The 16,284-nt window shown below is 35.5% G+C and overlaps 4 protein-coding genes across 8 annotated transcripts; 3 read left to right on the top strand and 1 right to left on the bottom strand.

Annotated features, from left to right (window-relative positions):
• The first annotated feature begins 233 nt into the window (after positions 1-233).
• On the top strand, positions 234-4,573 carry LOC148761102 (eukaryotic initiation factor 3 gamma subunit family protein). 4 transcript variants are annotated; one of them, XM_088809030.1, is made up of 14 exons: positions 234-391; positions 1,174-1,306; positions 1,389-1,516; positions 1,653-1,773; positions 1,859-1,940; positions 2,079-2,149; positions 2,244-2,285; positions 2,379-2,503; positions 2,831-2,924; positions 3,146-3,248; positions 3,328-3,506; positions 3,597-3,702; positions 3,918-4,004; positions 4,113-4,573. In XM_088809030.1, the coding sequence occupies exons 2-14, from the start codon at positions 1,182-1,184 to the stop codon at positions 4,203-4,205; spliced, it is 1,356 nt and encodes a 451-aa protein (XP_088665156.1). In that variant the 5' UTR covers positions 234-391; positions 1,174-1,181; the 3' UTR covers positions 4,206-4,573. The 4 variants fall into 4 exon arrangements, with proteins under 4 accessions (XP_088665156.1, XP_088665155.1, XP_088665157.1 ...); XM_088809029.1 differs by having other exon boundaries at positions 237-391; positions 1,151-1,306; XM_088809031.1 differs by lacking the exon at positions 234-391 and adding an exon at positions 960-1,077.
• Positions 4,574-4,705: 132 nt separating this feature from the next.
• LOC18591539 (transcription factor E2FC) lies at positions 4,706-8,124 on the top strand. The gene is given in 14 exon segments (XM_088809032.1): positions 4,706-5,236; positions 5,617-5,725; positions 5,894-5,947; positions 6,048-6,133; positions 6,378-6,435; positions 6,438-6,465; positions 6,542-6,596; positions 6,807-6,859; positions 6,947-6,997; positions 7,084-7,132; positions 7,227-7,292; positions 7,374-7,462; positions 7,600-7,804; positions 7,933-8,124. Coding segments are annotated over 14 exon segments (1,212 nt in total). The 5' UTR covers positions 4,706-4,996; the 3' UTR covers positions 8,002-8,124.
• An 845-nt stretch (positions 8,125-8,969) lies between these two features.
• LOC18591538 (L10-interacting MYB domain-containing protein-like) lies at positions 8,970-11,104 on the top strand. Of its 2 annotated transcripts, none has more exons than XM_007017723.3 (4): positions 8,970-9,140; positions 9,573-9,637; positions 9,958-10,290; positions 10,366-11,104. In XM_007017723.3, exons 3-4 carry the CDS (start codon positions 9,964-9,966, stop codon positions 10,966-10,968), a joined length of 930 nt encoding a protein of 309 aa, XP_007017785.2. In that variant the 5' UTR covers positions 8,970-9,140; positions 9,573-9,637; positions 9,958-9,963; the 3' UTR covers positions 10,969-11,104. The 2 variants fall into 2 exon arrangements, with proteins under 2 accessions (XP_007017785.2, XP_017980822.1); XM_018125333.2 differs by having other exon boundaries at positions 8,970-9,269.
• A 1,353-nt stretch (positions 11,105-12,457) lies between these two features.
• On the bottom strand, positions 12,458-13,791 carry LQY1 (DnaJ/Hsp40 cysteine-rich domain superfamily protein). Its single transcript, XM_007017722.3, has 5 exons — positions 13,538-13,791; positions 13,375-13,458; positions 13,222-13,273; positions 12,872-13,028; positions 12,458-12,619 (listed from the first exon to the last, which is right to left on the bottom strand). The coding sequence occupies exons 1-5, from the start codon at positions 13,691-13,693 to the stop codon at positions 12,598-12,600; spliced, it is 471 nt and encodes a 156-aa protein (XP_007017784.2). The 5' UTR covers positions 13,694-13,791; the 3' UTR covers positions 12,458-12,597.
• Positions 13,792-16,284: the final 2,493 nt, after the last annotated feature.

Genomic DNA, 16,284 nt, shown 5'->3' with positions numbered 1-16,284 from the left:
CCTATTGGAACACTTTAATCGGATCTTGAAATTAAAAAAGATTTTAAAAAAATAAAGGTTGGCATTAAATTTTAGCAAGAGAACTGGATTCAAAGCCCAATAAGAGTAAATAAAAAAGAACAAATTTGGCCCAGAATGCCTAAAAGAGATTGACAACCCAATAAGAATGAGGAAAAGCCCAAAATAGGCCTATAATACCTCGAAGGCAAATTGAAGAGCCCACTCTCGAGGAAACAGAAAAACTGCTGAAATCGTCTTTTCCTCCAATCTTCTCAGTTGTCTTCCCTCCTCTGTTTTAGGGTTTACGATGAACTGGTAGCAATCTCGTTTCATTCTCATCTTCCTGAACAATCTGAACCTGCACTGTGTTTCCTGAAGATCGGGGAGTCCGGTAAGGAAGCGCAGTGTCTCCTATGTGCAACTTGGGTTTGCGGTTATCGTCGTGATGTTTTATGGAGACATAGGCATTACTGTTTGTACAGTTGACTCTCGCCTAATTGATGATGTCAGCAAGAGGTAAATATTTGATAGAATAAAAAAATAAACAAATGGATCAAATTATATTTTAAAATCAATCAATTCGATTATAAATTTTAAACAATAAAAAAGTCAAGTAATTAATTCAAATCAAAATCAAACAAATTAAATCGAATTAACCAAAATCAATTAATTTATTCCCTTAGAATCGAATATCCACTCCTAATTTCATGTGTTTCTGGCTGTACCATAATTGGGCTTCAAAAGAACCGATGCAACCTCAAATGATGGTAGCCCAATCCAAGATAATTCATGAAATAGATATACCTAGCCCTTTGATTGGCCCATTTTAAGAATTATAGGGCAGCCCCTGTTTTCTGCCTAATGTAGACTTTTTATGGTCACGTATTGGGCTCGTCCAAGGATTCAGATCCAACATCAAACAAAAACACAATCGTCGATTCTTCGTTGCTCTGTTTAGCGGTTAAAACCTTGAACTTAAACCCTAGACGTTAAGGTTTTATATGCTTTCGACGGGAAAGTTGGAATGCTTAACTCCTTACAGAGTTAGATTATGTTCTACGAACACCTAAATCCTTAGTAACAGAAGTTTTTGCACCTTCTGTTTTTTTTTTTTTGTAAAATTTAATTCCTTATCCTTTTAATTTAACAGCGGCATTTCTGTTTAAAATAAAGGATTCGACATGTCCGAAAATAAACCTCAATCGGATTCGATTCAAAATCCTAGAGTGACATGGGAAGGTTGCAGCGTATTGCTCGACATCAACGACGGCGATCGCCTTGTTTTCGCGCGTCTCTCTGCCGGCTCGTAAGCTCAAAACATTTGCTTTACTGATTATCATATAGTTTTGAGTTTAATTGGTTGATTTGGGTAATGAAAAATGTTGTAGGACCTTGAAATTTGGGAATAAGACATGCTCTTTGCAGCCACTGATAGGATGTCCCTTTGGTTCTCTGTTTCAAGTTGAAAGCGGAAAGGAAAAGCCTTACCTTTCCCGCTATATTCCCTCCACCGAAGGTTTATTCTTTTTTCTTTGTTAAAGAAAATTACTGAAGTTATTGGTGTGGTTTAATCTTTTGTATTTTTTTTTATTTGAATTCAAATTGATCCTAAAGGATAATCTTTTGATGTTTTTGCTGGATATATTTCACAGAGAGTAATGCTCAAGATGAAGGAGGTTGTCAATTAAAAGAAGAATCCCGAGACAACAGAGCAATAATTGATAACAATCAAGCCCAATGCCTCACCGGTGAAGATATAGATGCAATGAAGAGGTGAAGAAGTTTGTGTTTATGTTGTTAGTTACGGGCTTTTTGTGTACATGAATCTTCACTGATTGCATATTCTTTTATGATGCAGACAGGGGGCAACAGGAAACGAAATTGTAGAGGCTCTCATTGCTAACAGTGCAACATTTGAAAAGAAAACACAGTTCTCACAGGTTAGTTCACGTCATGCCCTGACATTATCAGTTGGTAACAATTTTGAACAGTATAAGCTGGTTTGGTAGACTGATAGATGAGCACAAGAAGAGAGGAAACTGATGTTGGAACATAAATATTTTGTGTTTTACCTGCAGGAAAAATATAGGCTTAAGAAGCAGAAGAAATATGCACCCAAAGTACTTCTAAGACGCCCCTTTTCTCGAAGGTGCCTCTTTGATTCGTATCTCAAGTTACTTTTTTGAGATGTTATTTATCCTATCTCTCTTTGCTGACTTGCTTTTTACCACTATTTGTGTCAGTATATGTGAGGCATACTTCAAGAAATATCCAGCTCGAATTGGGTAATTATCATATTGTGTTGACTATGTTTTGATCATTTACTTCTATAGACAAATCAATTGGAATTCATTTGTTCTTCCTTGCCTCTGATTCAGATTTTTGAGGGTGGATGCTTTATCTCTGTTGCTTTCAATGGCTAATGTTACTGCAAATTCAGATGTCCTTGTAGTGGATATGGTTGGTGGACTTCTTACTGGTGCTGTGGCAGAGCGTTTAGGAGGTATGGACCATGTTTTGTTTCCTAGGGCCCTTCAATTATTGTAACTGAAACCACATAACCTATCATGAAAATGGATAATGCCACAATGTGACATTACTAACAAAATATAGAATTTTTATGTTCCTTTTGTATTATGTGCAATGTAGTTCAAAACTTTTACTAGATGTTGTCAACTATTAGGAACAATGAAGTCTTGACTAAATTTTATTTGAAATGCATTTTTAAAGTTTTTCTTACCTGAAGGTTCCTGGTTGTGGTCATTTCATCTATGAGAGAGCAATGTTGCACACGTTGTCTGGTTGTTGAATGATACCTTTTGGTCAGCAGGTACAGGTAGTTTGTGCAATACTTATCCTGGAGGTACACCCTATCCTATGGAGATAATAAGGATGTTCAACTTCAATAGTGAAATTTGCAAGAGGTACACTAGTTTTTGAGTTTTGTGAAATTTGCCTGAAATGTTATCTTATAGATCCAAGTAAAAGCTAGCTCCTTTTATCTCATTTTCATTGAGCATTTTCCTCTACCACCAACTCCTCTTTTCTTTTTACCTTTTCTCCCGCACATGGAACACATATAGAAATACAGAATTATGCTCATGAATCATGGTATTCATAATTTATTTTTTCCTCTTGGTTTCAGAATTTTGCGGTGTTCGCCCAAAGACCTTTGTTCAGCCCAAAATGGAACTGATGAGCAAGTTGGCCAACAAAAAGATGTCTCTACAGTGGAGAGTCAATCTAATGTTAGTTATGCTCCCTTCTTGTAGAGTTTGTTCTTTTTGTCTCTGACATCCCCTAAATGTGTAACAATGCTTTCCTTAGGAGCAAACATCCTTATCAGTTAGCACGGAAGAAGTTCATCTTTCATCAGAAAATAATGTTGCAGACCTTGTTCCTGAGAATGAACTTTCTACAGTAAGCAAAACTTGCAAAGCCCCAAAAGCTGGAGACAAGGCACCAAAAGAAGCCATTCAGTTATGGAAAGAAAATGGTTTCTCTAGGTACCTAAGCTACAGCTGTTAAACAATTGCTTTATTAATCAAAGAACCATTTAATTCCATAATTCTTATACTTTCAATGTCTTTGTGTAGCCTAATTATTGCTGCACCAGAGCAGGATGCCTGGAGCTTAGTTAAGGATTTACTGCCCCTTCTATCATACTCAGCTCCTTTTGCAATCTATCACCAGTATCTGCAGGTCATTTGCTTTAATTTACTCCCTGATTACTGCTCTAAATCTTGATAAGAATGGAATTTGGACTTCCCATTTATGTAGAAAAATTGGTAGTCAGAGTATTCCCATGGCAAAAGGGTCGATTTTCACTTGCAATGAACTTTTGTACTTCTATGGGTATATTTGGTACTGTCACTCTTTAGAAAATTAATTTGAGCAAACTATATGTTCTAATACAGCCTCTTGCGACATGCATGCACAATCTGCAACTTGAGAAAATGGCAATTGGGTTACAAATTTCAGAACCTTGGTTACGTGAATATCAGGTCTTCTTCTCTTCTTCCTCAAATGTTTTTCTATAAAAAAATTATTTGTTTCCTTTTTGGTATTAATCGCATTACAGTTACATGAAGTTATTTAATGTTATTATGCAGGTTCTTCCATCAAGAACCCATCCCTGCATGCAGATGAGTGGATCTGGGGGTTACATTCTAAGCGGTACTAGGACATTTACGAGCCAATCCTAGTTCTTAAAATTACAAAGAAAGGAAAGTGGAGAATGTCCTAATGTGATACGTGTACTCACAGTCTACTCTAGCCCCTTAAGATATTTAATGGAAGCTGATGACGTAGCTAGCAACCAACCAGATTACAACATGTGGTGGTTGAATAAACGCCATGTCACCTGTTGAGACCTTATTTATTTGTACAGGTTGCCACAGACGTGGCACCACGTGGCACACCATTTCCATCTGGTTTCAATTTCTAAGTTTTGGAAATGCAAATTTTACTCTTTTTTATCTTTATTTGTAACTATACCAATTCGTTGTTGTGATAAAAGTTGGTGATGTAAACTACTTTAAATTTGAATTTAGTTGACAGATTTCCAGTTTCAGTTAAAGTTGTTGATTTTTTTTATGAAACAGCTCGTACATTGTGTAACTTCGAAAATTTATGGAGAAATGGGCCAGGGCCGCATTCTGAATGTGAGAATTTGTATAAGTGGGCCTGCCCTGGATTCTGTTGGATCGGATAAATCTGGAGAACCCTAGCCTACTTAGCCTAATAGGCAAATTGCGGGGGAGCCGATGGCGGGCCGTGCGGATTCGAACTCTCCGCTTTCCTCGGTAGACCCTTTTTCCTCCTTCCCGCTGTTTGCTCACCTCCCCCTTTCTCCCTCTCTCTCTCTTTCCTTTTCCTTTTCAATTTCAATCTCTCCCTCTATTACTCTCAGTTTGCTGTAACTCCTCTCTGAAAATCGCGCCTCCCTAGCTTTTTCCATCTTTCTCTTCAGAAAAGAAAAGGAAAGCTGGCACTGATGGCGAATTCGAGCGAAGATCCGAGCCGCTCATACCATCCTTCGCAATTTCAGTTTCAGCTGCTCCATTCTCATTCGCAGTCTCTAAGCATCGAAAGCAATCAAAATCAGAACCAGCCGTTGTCGTATGGCAAACGAATGTTCCCTGCTTCTTTAGGAAGGCCGCCTCTGCTCTTCTCCTCTTTTGATCAAACCAATGCTCGCCTCGACCACGCGCCTTCTGCTTTTCCTACTCCCCCTGTGAGTTTCTTGCCCCTAATGATTTTTCCTTTTTAATTTTTCTTCGATTCTTTCTGCTTTTATATCTATCTTTTTTAAAATTTTGACGCTGACTTTATGTTATAAATTGGATCATTAGAGAGCTTGTATAGTACATTGTTAATCGATATGTTAGTTATACCGTTGAAATCTTCTTTGAGGGGATTTTAGTGGTCTGATTTTGGATAGAAACTATGATTTCTCTGGAGGACTATGGGGTTAATATGTTTTCGTTGTTGATAAGCCCATTGGGGATCAATAAAATTTTGATCTTTGTCGCATTGGAAGTAAAATTTCCAACCTTGACCTTTTATGAAATCTTTGTCATGAAACATTGTAATAAGTGTTGGCAATTGATGCAGACTAAAGAAAGAGAGAGTGACGAGGCTCAGACGAGTGGAAGGTCAGACGTCCCTGGACATGGCAAAGTTGTTAACCGTCCTTTGCTTGAACCCGAGCATACCAAAGGTGGTAAGCATAATAGCAAAGCAAAGGCTAAGAAGAATGCCAAGTCTGGAACTCAGAAACAAAATTCTGGTTTTGTTAGTTGATAGCTGCGAGTAAAACATAAACAGACATTTGTTGTGGAGTTATTGTACCGGCCATTCCTAGTTTTCTTTCAACTGGTCTTCCTTGCAGATTCTCCCAATGGACTGAATGCAGCTGGTAACTGTCAATATGACAGTTCTTTAGGTTGGTTCATGTTTGTGCTATTTCTCCTCTTCAGGTCCTTGCTTACAAAAACAATGGCACTTATGCATTGTTGATTGAATGCCTTCATCTTTGTTGGCAGGCTTGTTAACAAAGAAGTTTGTGAACTTGATCATGGAGGCCAAGGATGGCACCCTTGATCTGAACCGTACTGCGGAAGTGTTGGAGGTATAAAATTATGTATCCTCTGTAAGATTTTTTTTTTTTTACTTTTCTTCTTCTTTTTTATACTATCTTTTAATATAATAGTTTATTAATCCATTACTTGACTTTAATCCAAGCAACGTTTATACTATCTGTTAAACATTTCATCTACTGGCGACTGTAGTGCCATAACATTGACGTACTGATGTTTGATTGCTGACAAATTCTTTATATCATCTTTTCTTGTATGTTCTCTTGGTTTTAACAGGTTCAGAAGAGAAGGATATATGATATTACAAATGTTCTTAAAGGAATTGGATTGATAGAGAAACTTCAAAGAACCACATACATTGGAAGTAATAATGCATTTTTTTTATTGAGTGCTTCTATGCAAAATGTAAATTGATAACAACCTGTAGGCATTGTAAACAGGGGATCTGATGATATGGGGTCAAAGGTGCTGGATGATCAAGTTACCAGGTTAAAGGTGCATGCTGCATTACTGTCTTTTGGATCTCCCTATTGTTAGTTGCTGTTATATTGCTGCATGTTCCATCATGACCATCTGTTTCTTGTCTTGTTCCTTGTAGCATATATACCAGCATAATCTTATTTTTCATGGTGATAACTTGGACTATACAAAGTAAGGTTCCGCCTGGCTTTTCTAGCTGCCTACTGTAAATTGGTTTTATTACAGGCTGAGATTCAAAGTTTATATGCTGAAGAACAGAAGCTTGATGAGTACATAAGGTTTGGAAAATTAGGATTTTGAGAGTTTACTTGATGTTTTTTGATCTATTCTTGGTGCTTTAAGTTGTTATAATGTTCTCTCTGCAGGGAGAAGCAAGAGAGTCTGAGGTCTCTAGATGAAGATGCAAATTATGAAAAGTATACTCCCTTCAACTTAACATATTGATCTCATTTTCAGGTATGATTTAATTGTTCTGATTTTATTTTCATACCTGCACTGTAAGGTATCTTTTTTTGACAGAGGAAGATATAATGAGTCTTCCGTGCTTCCAGGTCAGTCATCCATAGAAATTGGAACTCCCGTGGAACTAAATCTTATGTTAGAAATATTTTTAACTTATTTTCTGGTTATGCATTATTTGTACAGAATCAAACAGTTTTTGCAATTAAAGCTCCAGAAAATACTTATATTGAAGTTCCTGATCCTGATGAGGTGAGTGGTTTGGTGAAATGGGTTTTAAACATCTATAATGCATTAGAATTTGATTGGTTAGCTGCATTTATTCATACTCAGGATATTGGTTTTCCACAAAAACCAATGCAAAGGCAGTATAAAATGATTATCAGAAGTCATATGGGACCAATTGATTTGTACCTCCTGAGGTACGTTTATTATGTAATTTCAATTACTTGAATTTATTTGGCTTTTTTTCATAGAATTCTTTATCCCCACCCCCTTCTGCTGCATGCTTTTACTATTTAACATTGTTCAATAACTGTTATGTTCTTGATGGTTGTAGCAAATATGAAGGTCAAGTTGAGGATACAACTGTCAAGCAGGCCAAATCAGTGGATGCATGTAGTAGTTATGGGCTGTTGTGTGGAGTGGAACGTTCGGAGCTCTCTTCAGAAGAGAAAGCTAGTCAAAACAATTCTTCTAAAACAGTGAATTTGGTTTTCCCTGAAGCATATGGGATTCAGAAATTAATTCCTACAGTCAGTGAAGTAAGTCTATTTGAAAGCTTTGCAGCACTCTTTTTAAGTTCTTTTTCCTTTTCTTGGAAATCATATATGTGTATGCAGTATGCGGAAGGAAATTCAACTGACTTGCTTCATATTTTATCCATCTTTAGCAGGCTGATGATGATTACGGGTTCCTATCAGACCCGGAAGTCAGCATCACAGTCTTGTGGGACACGTAGGAGTTAGGAGCTTTTAATTTTTCACAATTTACTGAATTTTTTTTACTGGAATCTGGTTGGTGCAATCAGAATGGTTTGAAGGTCTATCTGACAGGAAAACCAGTGGATGCTAATCTATACTGCTCTCTAGTCTATCTGACAGGAAAACCAGTGGATGCTAATCTATACTGCTCTCTAATATAACAGAAAAGGAGACTCGACTGCAGTAGGAGATCGATCACTCTCAAGATGAATGCACCAACAACGGTGCTGCATTAGTTTACCTATAAGCACCACTTTGGGATGCTGTCCCAAATGGAAATGAGAGGCAGTTAGCTTACATTGAACATGACATTACTGACATTGTTTCTTGACCACAGTTTTAGGTGTAAATTTCATAGCTACAGCTTACTCCTTCAATGAAACTGATGATTCTTGAGCCAATGAGGTCTCATGTAATCTTCTGCTACATCCAAGCGTATACAGCCAGGATCAATTTCTTAATGAAATAGGATAGAATATTTCTATTTTTGGAATAACAGTATATACTTTATATTATATTTTTTATCTCAAAATCATTTAGATAATCGATATATTTAGTGATATTTATTAAATGTTTTTGGCACCACTTTTTATCAGAATTTTTTTACTACATAGTTAAGAAAAATATTATCATTAATGTATTGTTCTCTTGAATTTGGTGAAAATAACGTATTAAATGCAAAATATGTTTTTTAAAATAATATTTTAATTATCTTTAATTAATGCCTATTGGAACACTTTGATCGGATCTTGAAATTAAAAAAGATTTAAAAAAAATACAGGGTGGCATGAAATTTTAGCAAGAGAACTGGAGTCAAAGCCCAATAGGAGTAAATAAAAAAGCCCAAATTTGGCCCAGAATGCCTAAAAGGAGATTGAAAAGCTCAATAAGAATGAGGAAAAGCCCAAAATAGGCCCACAATACCTCAAAGGCCTATTGAAGAGCCCACTCTCGAGGAAACAGAAAAACTGCTGAAATCGTCTTTTCCTCCAATCTTCTCAGTTGTCTTCTCTCCTCTGTTGTAGGGTTTACGAGGAACTGGTAGCAATCTCGTTTCATTCTCATCTTCCTGAACAATCTGAACCTGCACTGTGTTTCCTGAAGATCGGGGAGTCCGGTAAGGAAGCGCAGTTTCACTGGAATTATTTTCTGTTTAATTTCACGGTTCGTATCTGTACCGGATACTGATGAAAGCAAATTGGGGTTTGGATTTTGAATTAATCGTGCTTCATGCTCGAAATGCGACGTAAACATCATTTACTTGGTGGTGAATTGGTATTTTGATGAATGCATTTATCTGGATTCATATGTAATTTAATTTTTGAAATGATTATTCTAATTTATAATTTATAAGTTAATTTCCATTCGGTTCACCATTTGTTCTCATTTTCATTGTCTCTCATTTCTGTTTTTCCCTCTATCTTTTTTCTTCATAATTTTAGTATTAGAAACATGATCAGAGGCTGATCAATATGTTTGTACGTTGTAGAAGCATGGCCGACATCATTTGCCAATGGGTAATTAACTGCTTATTGATTCCTATTTGCAGGGTGGCATTAGCTGACAATCTATGCACTCGCCAACGAGATCATTTGGGTCACAGATTAACTCAGGGTAATGATTACTAAGTTTCTGAAGTGTTTGTTATACATACATGATAAAGAATATTGCTTTTAGATCAAATCTCAAATATGTGATATCCCATCTGCTTAACATATAGTATATTGGAATATGTCTTTTGCTAATAGGTATTTAACTACGAAGCAATGTAAATTATTATGCTTAAAATTTCTCAACTACATAAGCACCACAATTTTGTTTATGGCAAGCACCTTAAGCGATGAATTGATGATTCATGGCTTTATCAGTAAGGTAGTTTGTAATATTCATGCTGATTGGAGTTACTATTCAATTTGAATGTGTGTATATTGTAGTTGTGGATGGATACTGAAGCCGGACAGCCAAAACAGGAGCGCTCAAGAACAAGGTGGACGGCATCCCTTGATAGGATATTTGCAGACTTGGTAGTGAAGCAAATTCAATTGGGAAACAGACCAAACAATGTTTTTGATAAGAAAACCTGGAATAACATACGTGATGAATTCAACCAGCAAACAGATCTCAACTTCAATAATAATCAGTTGAGAAAGCACCTGGATGTTCTGCGAACACGCTTCTATAACCTGAAATCAGCTTATGATCAAAATGACTTTGCAGGCATGGAGGATTCCTGTTGCATCGGGTTTGACCTGTGGGAAGATATTGGGGTACATTTCCTTTTCAGCTTGTTGAATGCTTGTTTGGACATTTTTATTGTGTGTTCCTAAATATTGTCTTTACAGGCACAGCCTAGGCCTGAGCCAGTCAAAATCAAGGACTGCCCCATATATGAGCAACTATGCACAATATTCACTGATTCATCTGCTGATGGGAAATATGCCCAATCAAGTCACTTTGAGGGATTGGATAAAGCTGTTGCAAATGATACCGGAGGCTTAACTTCATGTCCAGAGGGAGGGTCTACACAACCTGATTATCCATCAACCTCAAAATTAGCACAAAACAACCCATTGCCAGAAAAGTTAACTAAGAGTATTGCAGAGAGAAAAAGAAAACGACCATCTGAGACACTATCTTCTTTGGATCAGAGCAGAAAGGATGAAGAAATGTCTGAGGCTATGGCAGGAGCCATGTTAGATATGGTTGCTGCTTGGAGGTCAAGGAGGACAACTGCCACAAAACGGAGTGATGACAAATTTAGCATAACTAATTGCATTAAAGCATTGGACGAGATAGAAGACATCGAAGATTGGCTCTATTTTGCAGCTCTAGACCTCTTTGAAGATTCCAGTTTAAGAGAAATCTTTATCTCTCTAAAAGCTGGGAAGATTAGGTTGACATGGTTGCAAGGGAAGTGTGGCAAACCCGGGACGTCCCCTGTCTAAGTTAGAGGCTGAATCTTTGGCTTTTTTGAAAGTGTAAAGATCTTTTATACAATTGTTCACTTTTAGGGAGCTAGTTTGTTCATACATTGGCTACATAGTACATATTGATAGATTAGATGTTCTAATTATGCCATTACCAATGTGCAAAGGCGCGTATATACATGTAATTTTGCAAATAGCGAAATTGTGCTTTTGCATTGGCTGGCAATTGAATATTGTCAGTTTGTAGATTTCCAAAGGGTCATCTTCTAACTCGATGATTCTAAACACAAACGAGCCGTCTGCCGCCAAAAGTCATGCATATATCAATAAGCTCATCAGAGTTAAGAGCAGTTGAAAAGTGGATTCTCATCTCTCCATGATCGAAGCTAAAGGAAGTAAAACAATTAAGATCCGTTCAGCAATTGAAAAATAATTGATTGAGTGAATATTTTTTCAATGTAAAATATTTTATAAAAAAAAATTAATATTTTTGATAAATTATCAGAAACATGTTTTATTATTTTGATTATCTCGTATAAAATATTTTTCGTATCACCAGTGGATTTATTTGGACATTAAAGATGATAAATAAAAGTTAATTACAAAGCAATTGTAATTAACAATTTTCATATCATGATAATTGGTAAATTCAGTTTAATTACTTATTTTATTTTTAATATTCTCAATTTAAATTTTTTTTTTATTAATAATTCTCATGTCTTAATCATTTTTTGTTGAAAGCAACAAAACAAGGATTTGATTAAGCATTTAAGGTTAGTTATCATTTATTTATTTAGGGATTGCTTGATTGCTTTCCTACAAATTATGTTTTTTTTTCTTAGATTCTTGTAGACAATTACAATTTTTTATTTGGAGATTGCTTCCTCGCATTTAATTTTTGTGATTAATTTTAGAAAATTATTTCTCCATTAAATTGTTTGTTGATAGCTTTTAATATTTTTTAGAGAATTGTTTTAATTATTATATTTATTAATTTTTATTTGTTGTTAAGTTTATCTAGAAATTGAAATTATTGTTATTATTAAATTATTGAAGATTATACTAATTAATTTTTTAAGTATATTATTAAAATTGATTGTTTAAATAATTTTTAAAATTTATTTATATATTTTTGATACAAACTGTTTTCATCTAAAGTTACTTTTATTTCTATTAAACATAAAACTTTTAGTATGATTGTATTATAGATATTATTCATCTTAAACGCGAAATTCTGACTGCGTTAAAGCAAATATACCCTTGCTTCATCATTGTGACATGCACCGAATTGGCAAATGGGGAGAGAAAAGAAGAGTGAAAATCCACGGTGAGATAATATGCAATCAGCACCATGAACAACATCGGTTGAGACTCTCGTCACAATTCTTCGATTAACAATCTCCTCAGTGAGAGAACAATTTATCCCTCCTCCAAAACTAGCAAGTTGTTCCACTAATTAAGTACATCAGAAAGTAAAAAAATGTGACAGAAAAATAGAATGCAAAAAAAAAAAAAAATTTGTACTGTAAATAGAAAAGGGTTTTACAAAGTATATAAGGTGCCTGGTTGTTTATTCGAATTCACCCCGTTCATGTTAATCACCATCTAGTCAAATCCAAAACCATCGCCGGTGCTTCTTGTAGGACTTCAGTCATCATCTTTGAATTCCCTGTTGAAAAACAAAATACAGAATCATTCAAACAATCGTGTACGATCTGGCTTTCCTTGTTATTGGGTATTTCTTTTATCAACCGAACACTACACTTTTGAAGCAAAATTGCCCGCTGGTTAAGCTATCAATGTCTGAGCAATGAGCATTATTTCCCATTCTTATGACAGATTATGCTGGTTAACCCATGGCCCAATTACATAACCCGAGCATACTTGCTGTCTGAGTTTGACCCAAGGGAAAAAGACATACCTGCGATCAAGATACCGAGGTTGAATCCCGCTGCCTTGGCAAGTAGTGCATGTTAAAGAACCAACACCTTCACAGTTAATGCATTTCGAGACTTCTTTCTCATCCCCACCAAGCTCTACACTTATCGTCCCACTTCCCATACAAAATCTGCACCTCTCTGGACCATCACGAAACTTTGAATTACTCTAACATGACACTCCATGAAGTCCCAAAAATGGTTTACAGAAATTATAATACAATTAGACTTCGAAGTTTGTAACATATATATCTTCTTTACTACGTTTTTCTCTGTATGATTTCTCTTGAATTGTGCTTAGTTCGATTGTTATACTTGAGAATGAATTACTTACGGGCGCCGGTGCCATTGCAAGGGAAACACGGTTGGGTGTTTTCTCGCTTTGCCTGCAAAATAAATTGGCCTCCTTTTTGTTTTCAAAAGAAACCCAAAAGAAAACTACATTACTAAAATAACTCATTCATGTTAAGAAAAGAGTTGAAATTACAGCGCTATCGATTTGAGACTCGTAGAAGATTGGGATGCCGATCCCAACCGCAACGCTGACAAGCCCAACCGACACTGCTACTATCTGAAAACAGAGCTTTCTTTCAATTACTCCTGGGAATCGTTTCAAAATTACATAAACAGTTAAAGGACAGAAAAGGAACCGTGTTCTGATCAAGATCGACGGCTCTGATGCATGGATAAGACGCCGGTAACCGTTGGTTTCTTCCACATTTGAAGGATAAAGATGCAGTTGAAGACTTGAGTGGACAGCAAAGAAATGGAGAGTGAAGACGAAGAAGCGAAGTTGCCATTGACATTTTGCCTCGTTTCCTCTTCTTTTTCTTTGTTTTGCTCTAAGAAATTAGAATTCGAAGGAACTGGCAATGGCGGATTTTGGATAGGTAATTTGTGGGGTTGGAATCAATGTCAGCCAGTTAGACAACTGGAGATTTTGTGTACTCCACGTGGCGCTCTCTACTAAAAAGCCTGATGGTGCTGGTTGATTGTTCTTAGCTTCGCCATCCCAAATTTATTAACTCATTTCCAAAGCCTGCCTATCTTACTGGACCTTGTACATTAATTGGCCTAATAACATTGAACCAAGCTTCAAAACCGAGTACATATCTACGTCGGACATCTCAATTACATAGAGTACATTAGTTGATCCGAAAATTTTATTATTTTTCTCTTTTATTGAATATTTTTTAATTTATAAAATTATTTTTTATAGAGAAGGTGGTATTGAATTAATAATTATAAATAATTTAATCATGAATATTATATTTTACGGTAAAATACCCTTGTATTTTAAGTTTTGATTGAAATTACACGAAGATCTATTAATTTTCAAAATAAATACTTCATCTAAAAAAATATTTTTTGTTAGACACGTAAATCCAGTCGTTACTCAATCGTTAATATTTCCTTCAATTTGATAACGTGATAAAGATAAAAAAAATAATTTTATCTTCGATTAATTTTTTAAATTATTGTTATATAATTTTATTATGTTTTATTAATTAAAAAAAACTTTGGTAGCTATCGCCTCAACATCGACAATGTCGAAAGCAACTTCAAAACCTAATCTTCAGTCTCAACTTCAACTTCAACGTCAATAACGTTAAAACCAAGTTCAGAACTGACTACCTTAATATCATTATCAATCTCTCCTGTACCAAACTCAAAAAACTCAAAAATCTGATAAAAATTGATTTTAATCTATATCGTATAGAAACATATATTGTAAAAGATATCAAATAATCAAAATATTTATTCTATAATTATAAGTTATAATTTATAATTTATTTATTTGATTTGTGTTATCTCAAGATGTTTCGATTTAAGTTCAATGTCCTATGTGTATATATGTGACTCAAAATAAAAAATTTGACATGGTTTAAGCATTTGCTAAGATTCTAAAAGGTTAAAGAAAAAATATTCCCAAAGAATTAAAGAAGAAAATTGGAAATCGAAGATTAAATTGAAATAAAGACACAATATTAATAAGTAGTAAACTGAAATCTTGTAAAATAATAAAAGAAAATTAACGGTTAAGATTTGTTTTGCTTGTTCAACTCTAACTTACTCAAACTCTCGCCAAGAGATAATGGAAAGGTTGAGCCCGGTGTTGGTTGGATTGGTTTGCGGTTCAATTATCCAGATTTACTCGAACCCTGACCCACTTCTAACGCCCATCTTACATTCTTACTAGTTCGCCTTGTAGACCCAATAATATCAGACACATTTTCAAAACCGAATACATTTCTGTATCTGACATCTCAATTACATATTGTAGATTAATTGGTCCAAGAAAATCGTTGTTTTTCTCTTTTATTGAATAATTTTTGAATTTACGGAAAGAATTTATAAATTCTTTTTTATAGAGAAAGTGTTATTGGACTGATGTTTATAAATAATCTTTCAACCACTTTTTTGAAGACGCGTGTTAAATTGATATTTTTAATAAATTTAATTATAAATATTTGTTTATTATTATTATTTATTGGTATATTTGTTAATGTATTAATATGGAAAGTGAATTTAGAATAGTCAATAATACATATAATTAAAAAAGTCTCATAGAATTATTGTAAATGCATCGCAATGAACGAGCTATTAATTGTTTTCCCAAGACTTAACCAAAGGCGCTGAAATCAACCTAATGATGGCAAACGCATTACGAAATACTTAATCCAATTATCCTATATGCTAAATGTAAGGGGCTTTGAACTCCTCCTCGGGTGTGGTTCGGCCACACTCACGGGTGGTGGCCAATTGCATCCAATGCTATTGGAGATGAGAGACAAGGAGAAGTGCGCGTTTGAGAGCGACAGCCTAACGAACAGATATAATTAGACCACGCTGCTGCTAGCTGTTGATGCCATGGACCGCTTCTTCCTATAGCTACAGTGCTACACCAACACACTCTCCCCGCTGCCTATCTCTCTTTTCCTTTTTTTTTTTTGGTTTTGGACTTGCTTTGAGCATGCACTAATTTACTGCAGCTTAAGAACCGTGGAATCCAAGGCTTTGGAAAACCTTCCCCACCACATGCCTCCCCTTTTTCAATCATCTCTTGGCAGTGGCACCCTCGTTGTGGCTTTTGTTCTCCTCCGGTTAGTGACTTTCTTCCTTTTCACCTCTTGGACCCCTTTTTCGTTTGCTTCTAATTTACACAACAAACATAGCCGGGACAGGGGAGAAGGGTTCATGTCCTTTGCGTGAGACACGTCCAAAGCATGTCCCTTATGGGCCTTATCCTTTTCATTTTAAAGATATATATAGAGAGCCATAATAATATTCTAAATACCATACTTGATTCAGTGATAAAAATTGCTATATATTCTCATGCAACTAGGAAATAATCACCTTTGAAACGAGCGTGCATCGCATCATTCCATAACCTAAA

The sequence above is a fragment of the Theobroma cacao genome, chromosome 8 (genome assembly GCF_053813885.1).
Source record: "Theobroma cacao isolate CCN51 chromosome 8, ASM5381388v1, whole genome shotgun sequence".
Lineage (NCBI taxonomy): Eukaryota > Viridiplantae > Streptophyta > Magnoliopsida > Malvales > Malvaceae > Theobroma > Theobroma cacao.
Note: the sequence above shows the minus strand (reverse complement) of the source record. Positions and strands in the feature narration are given on the sequence as shown.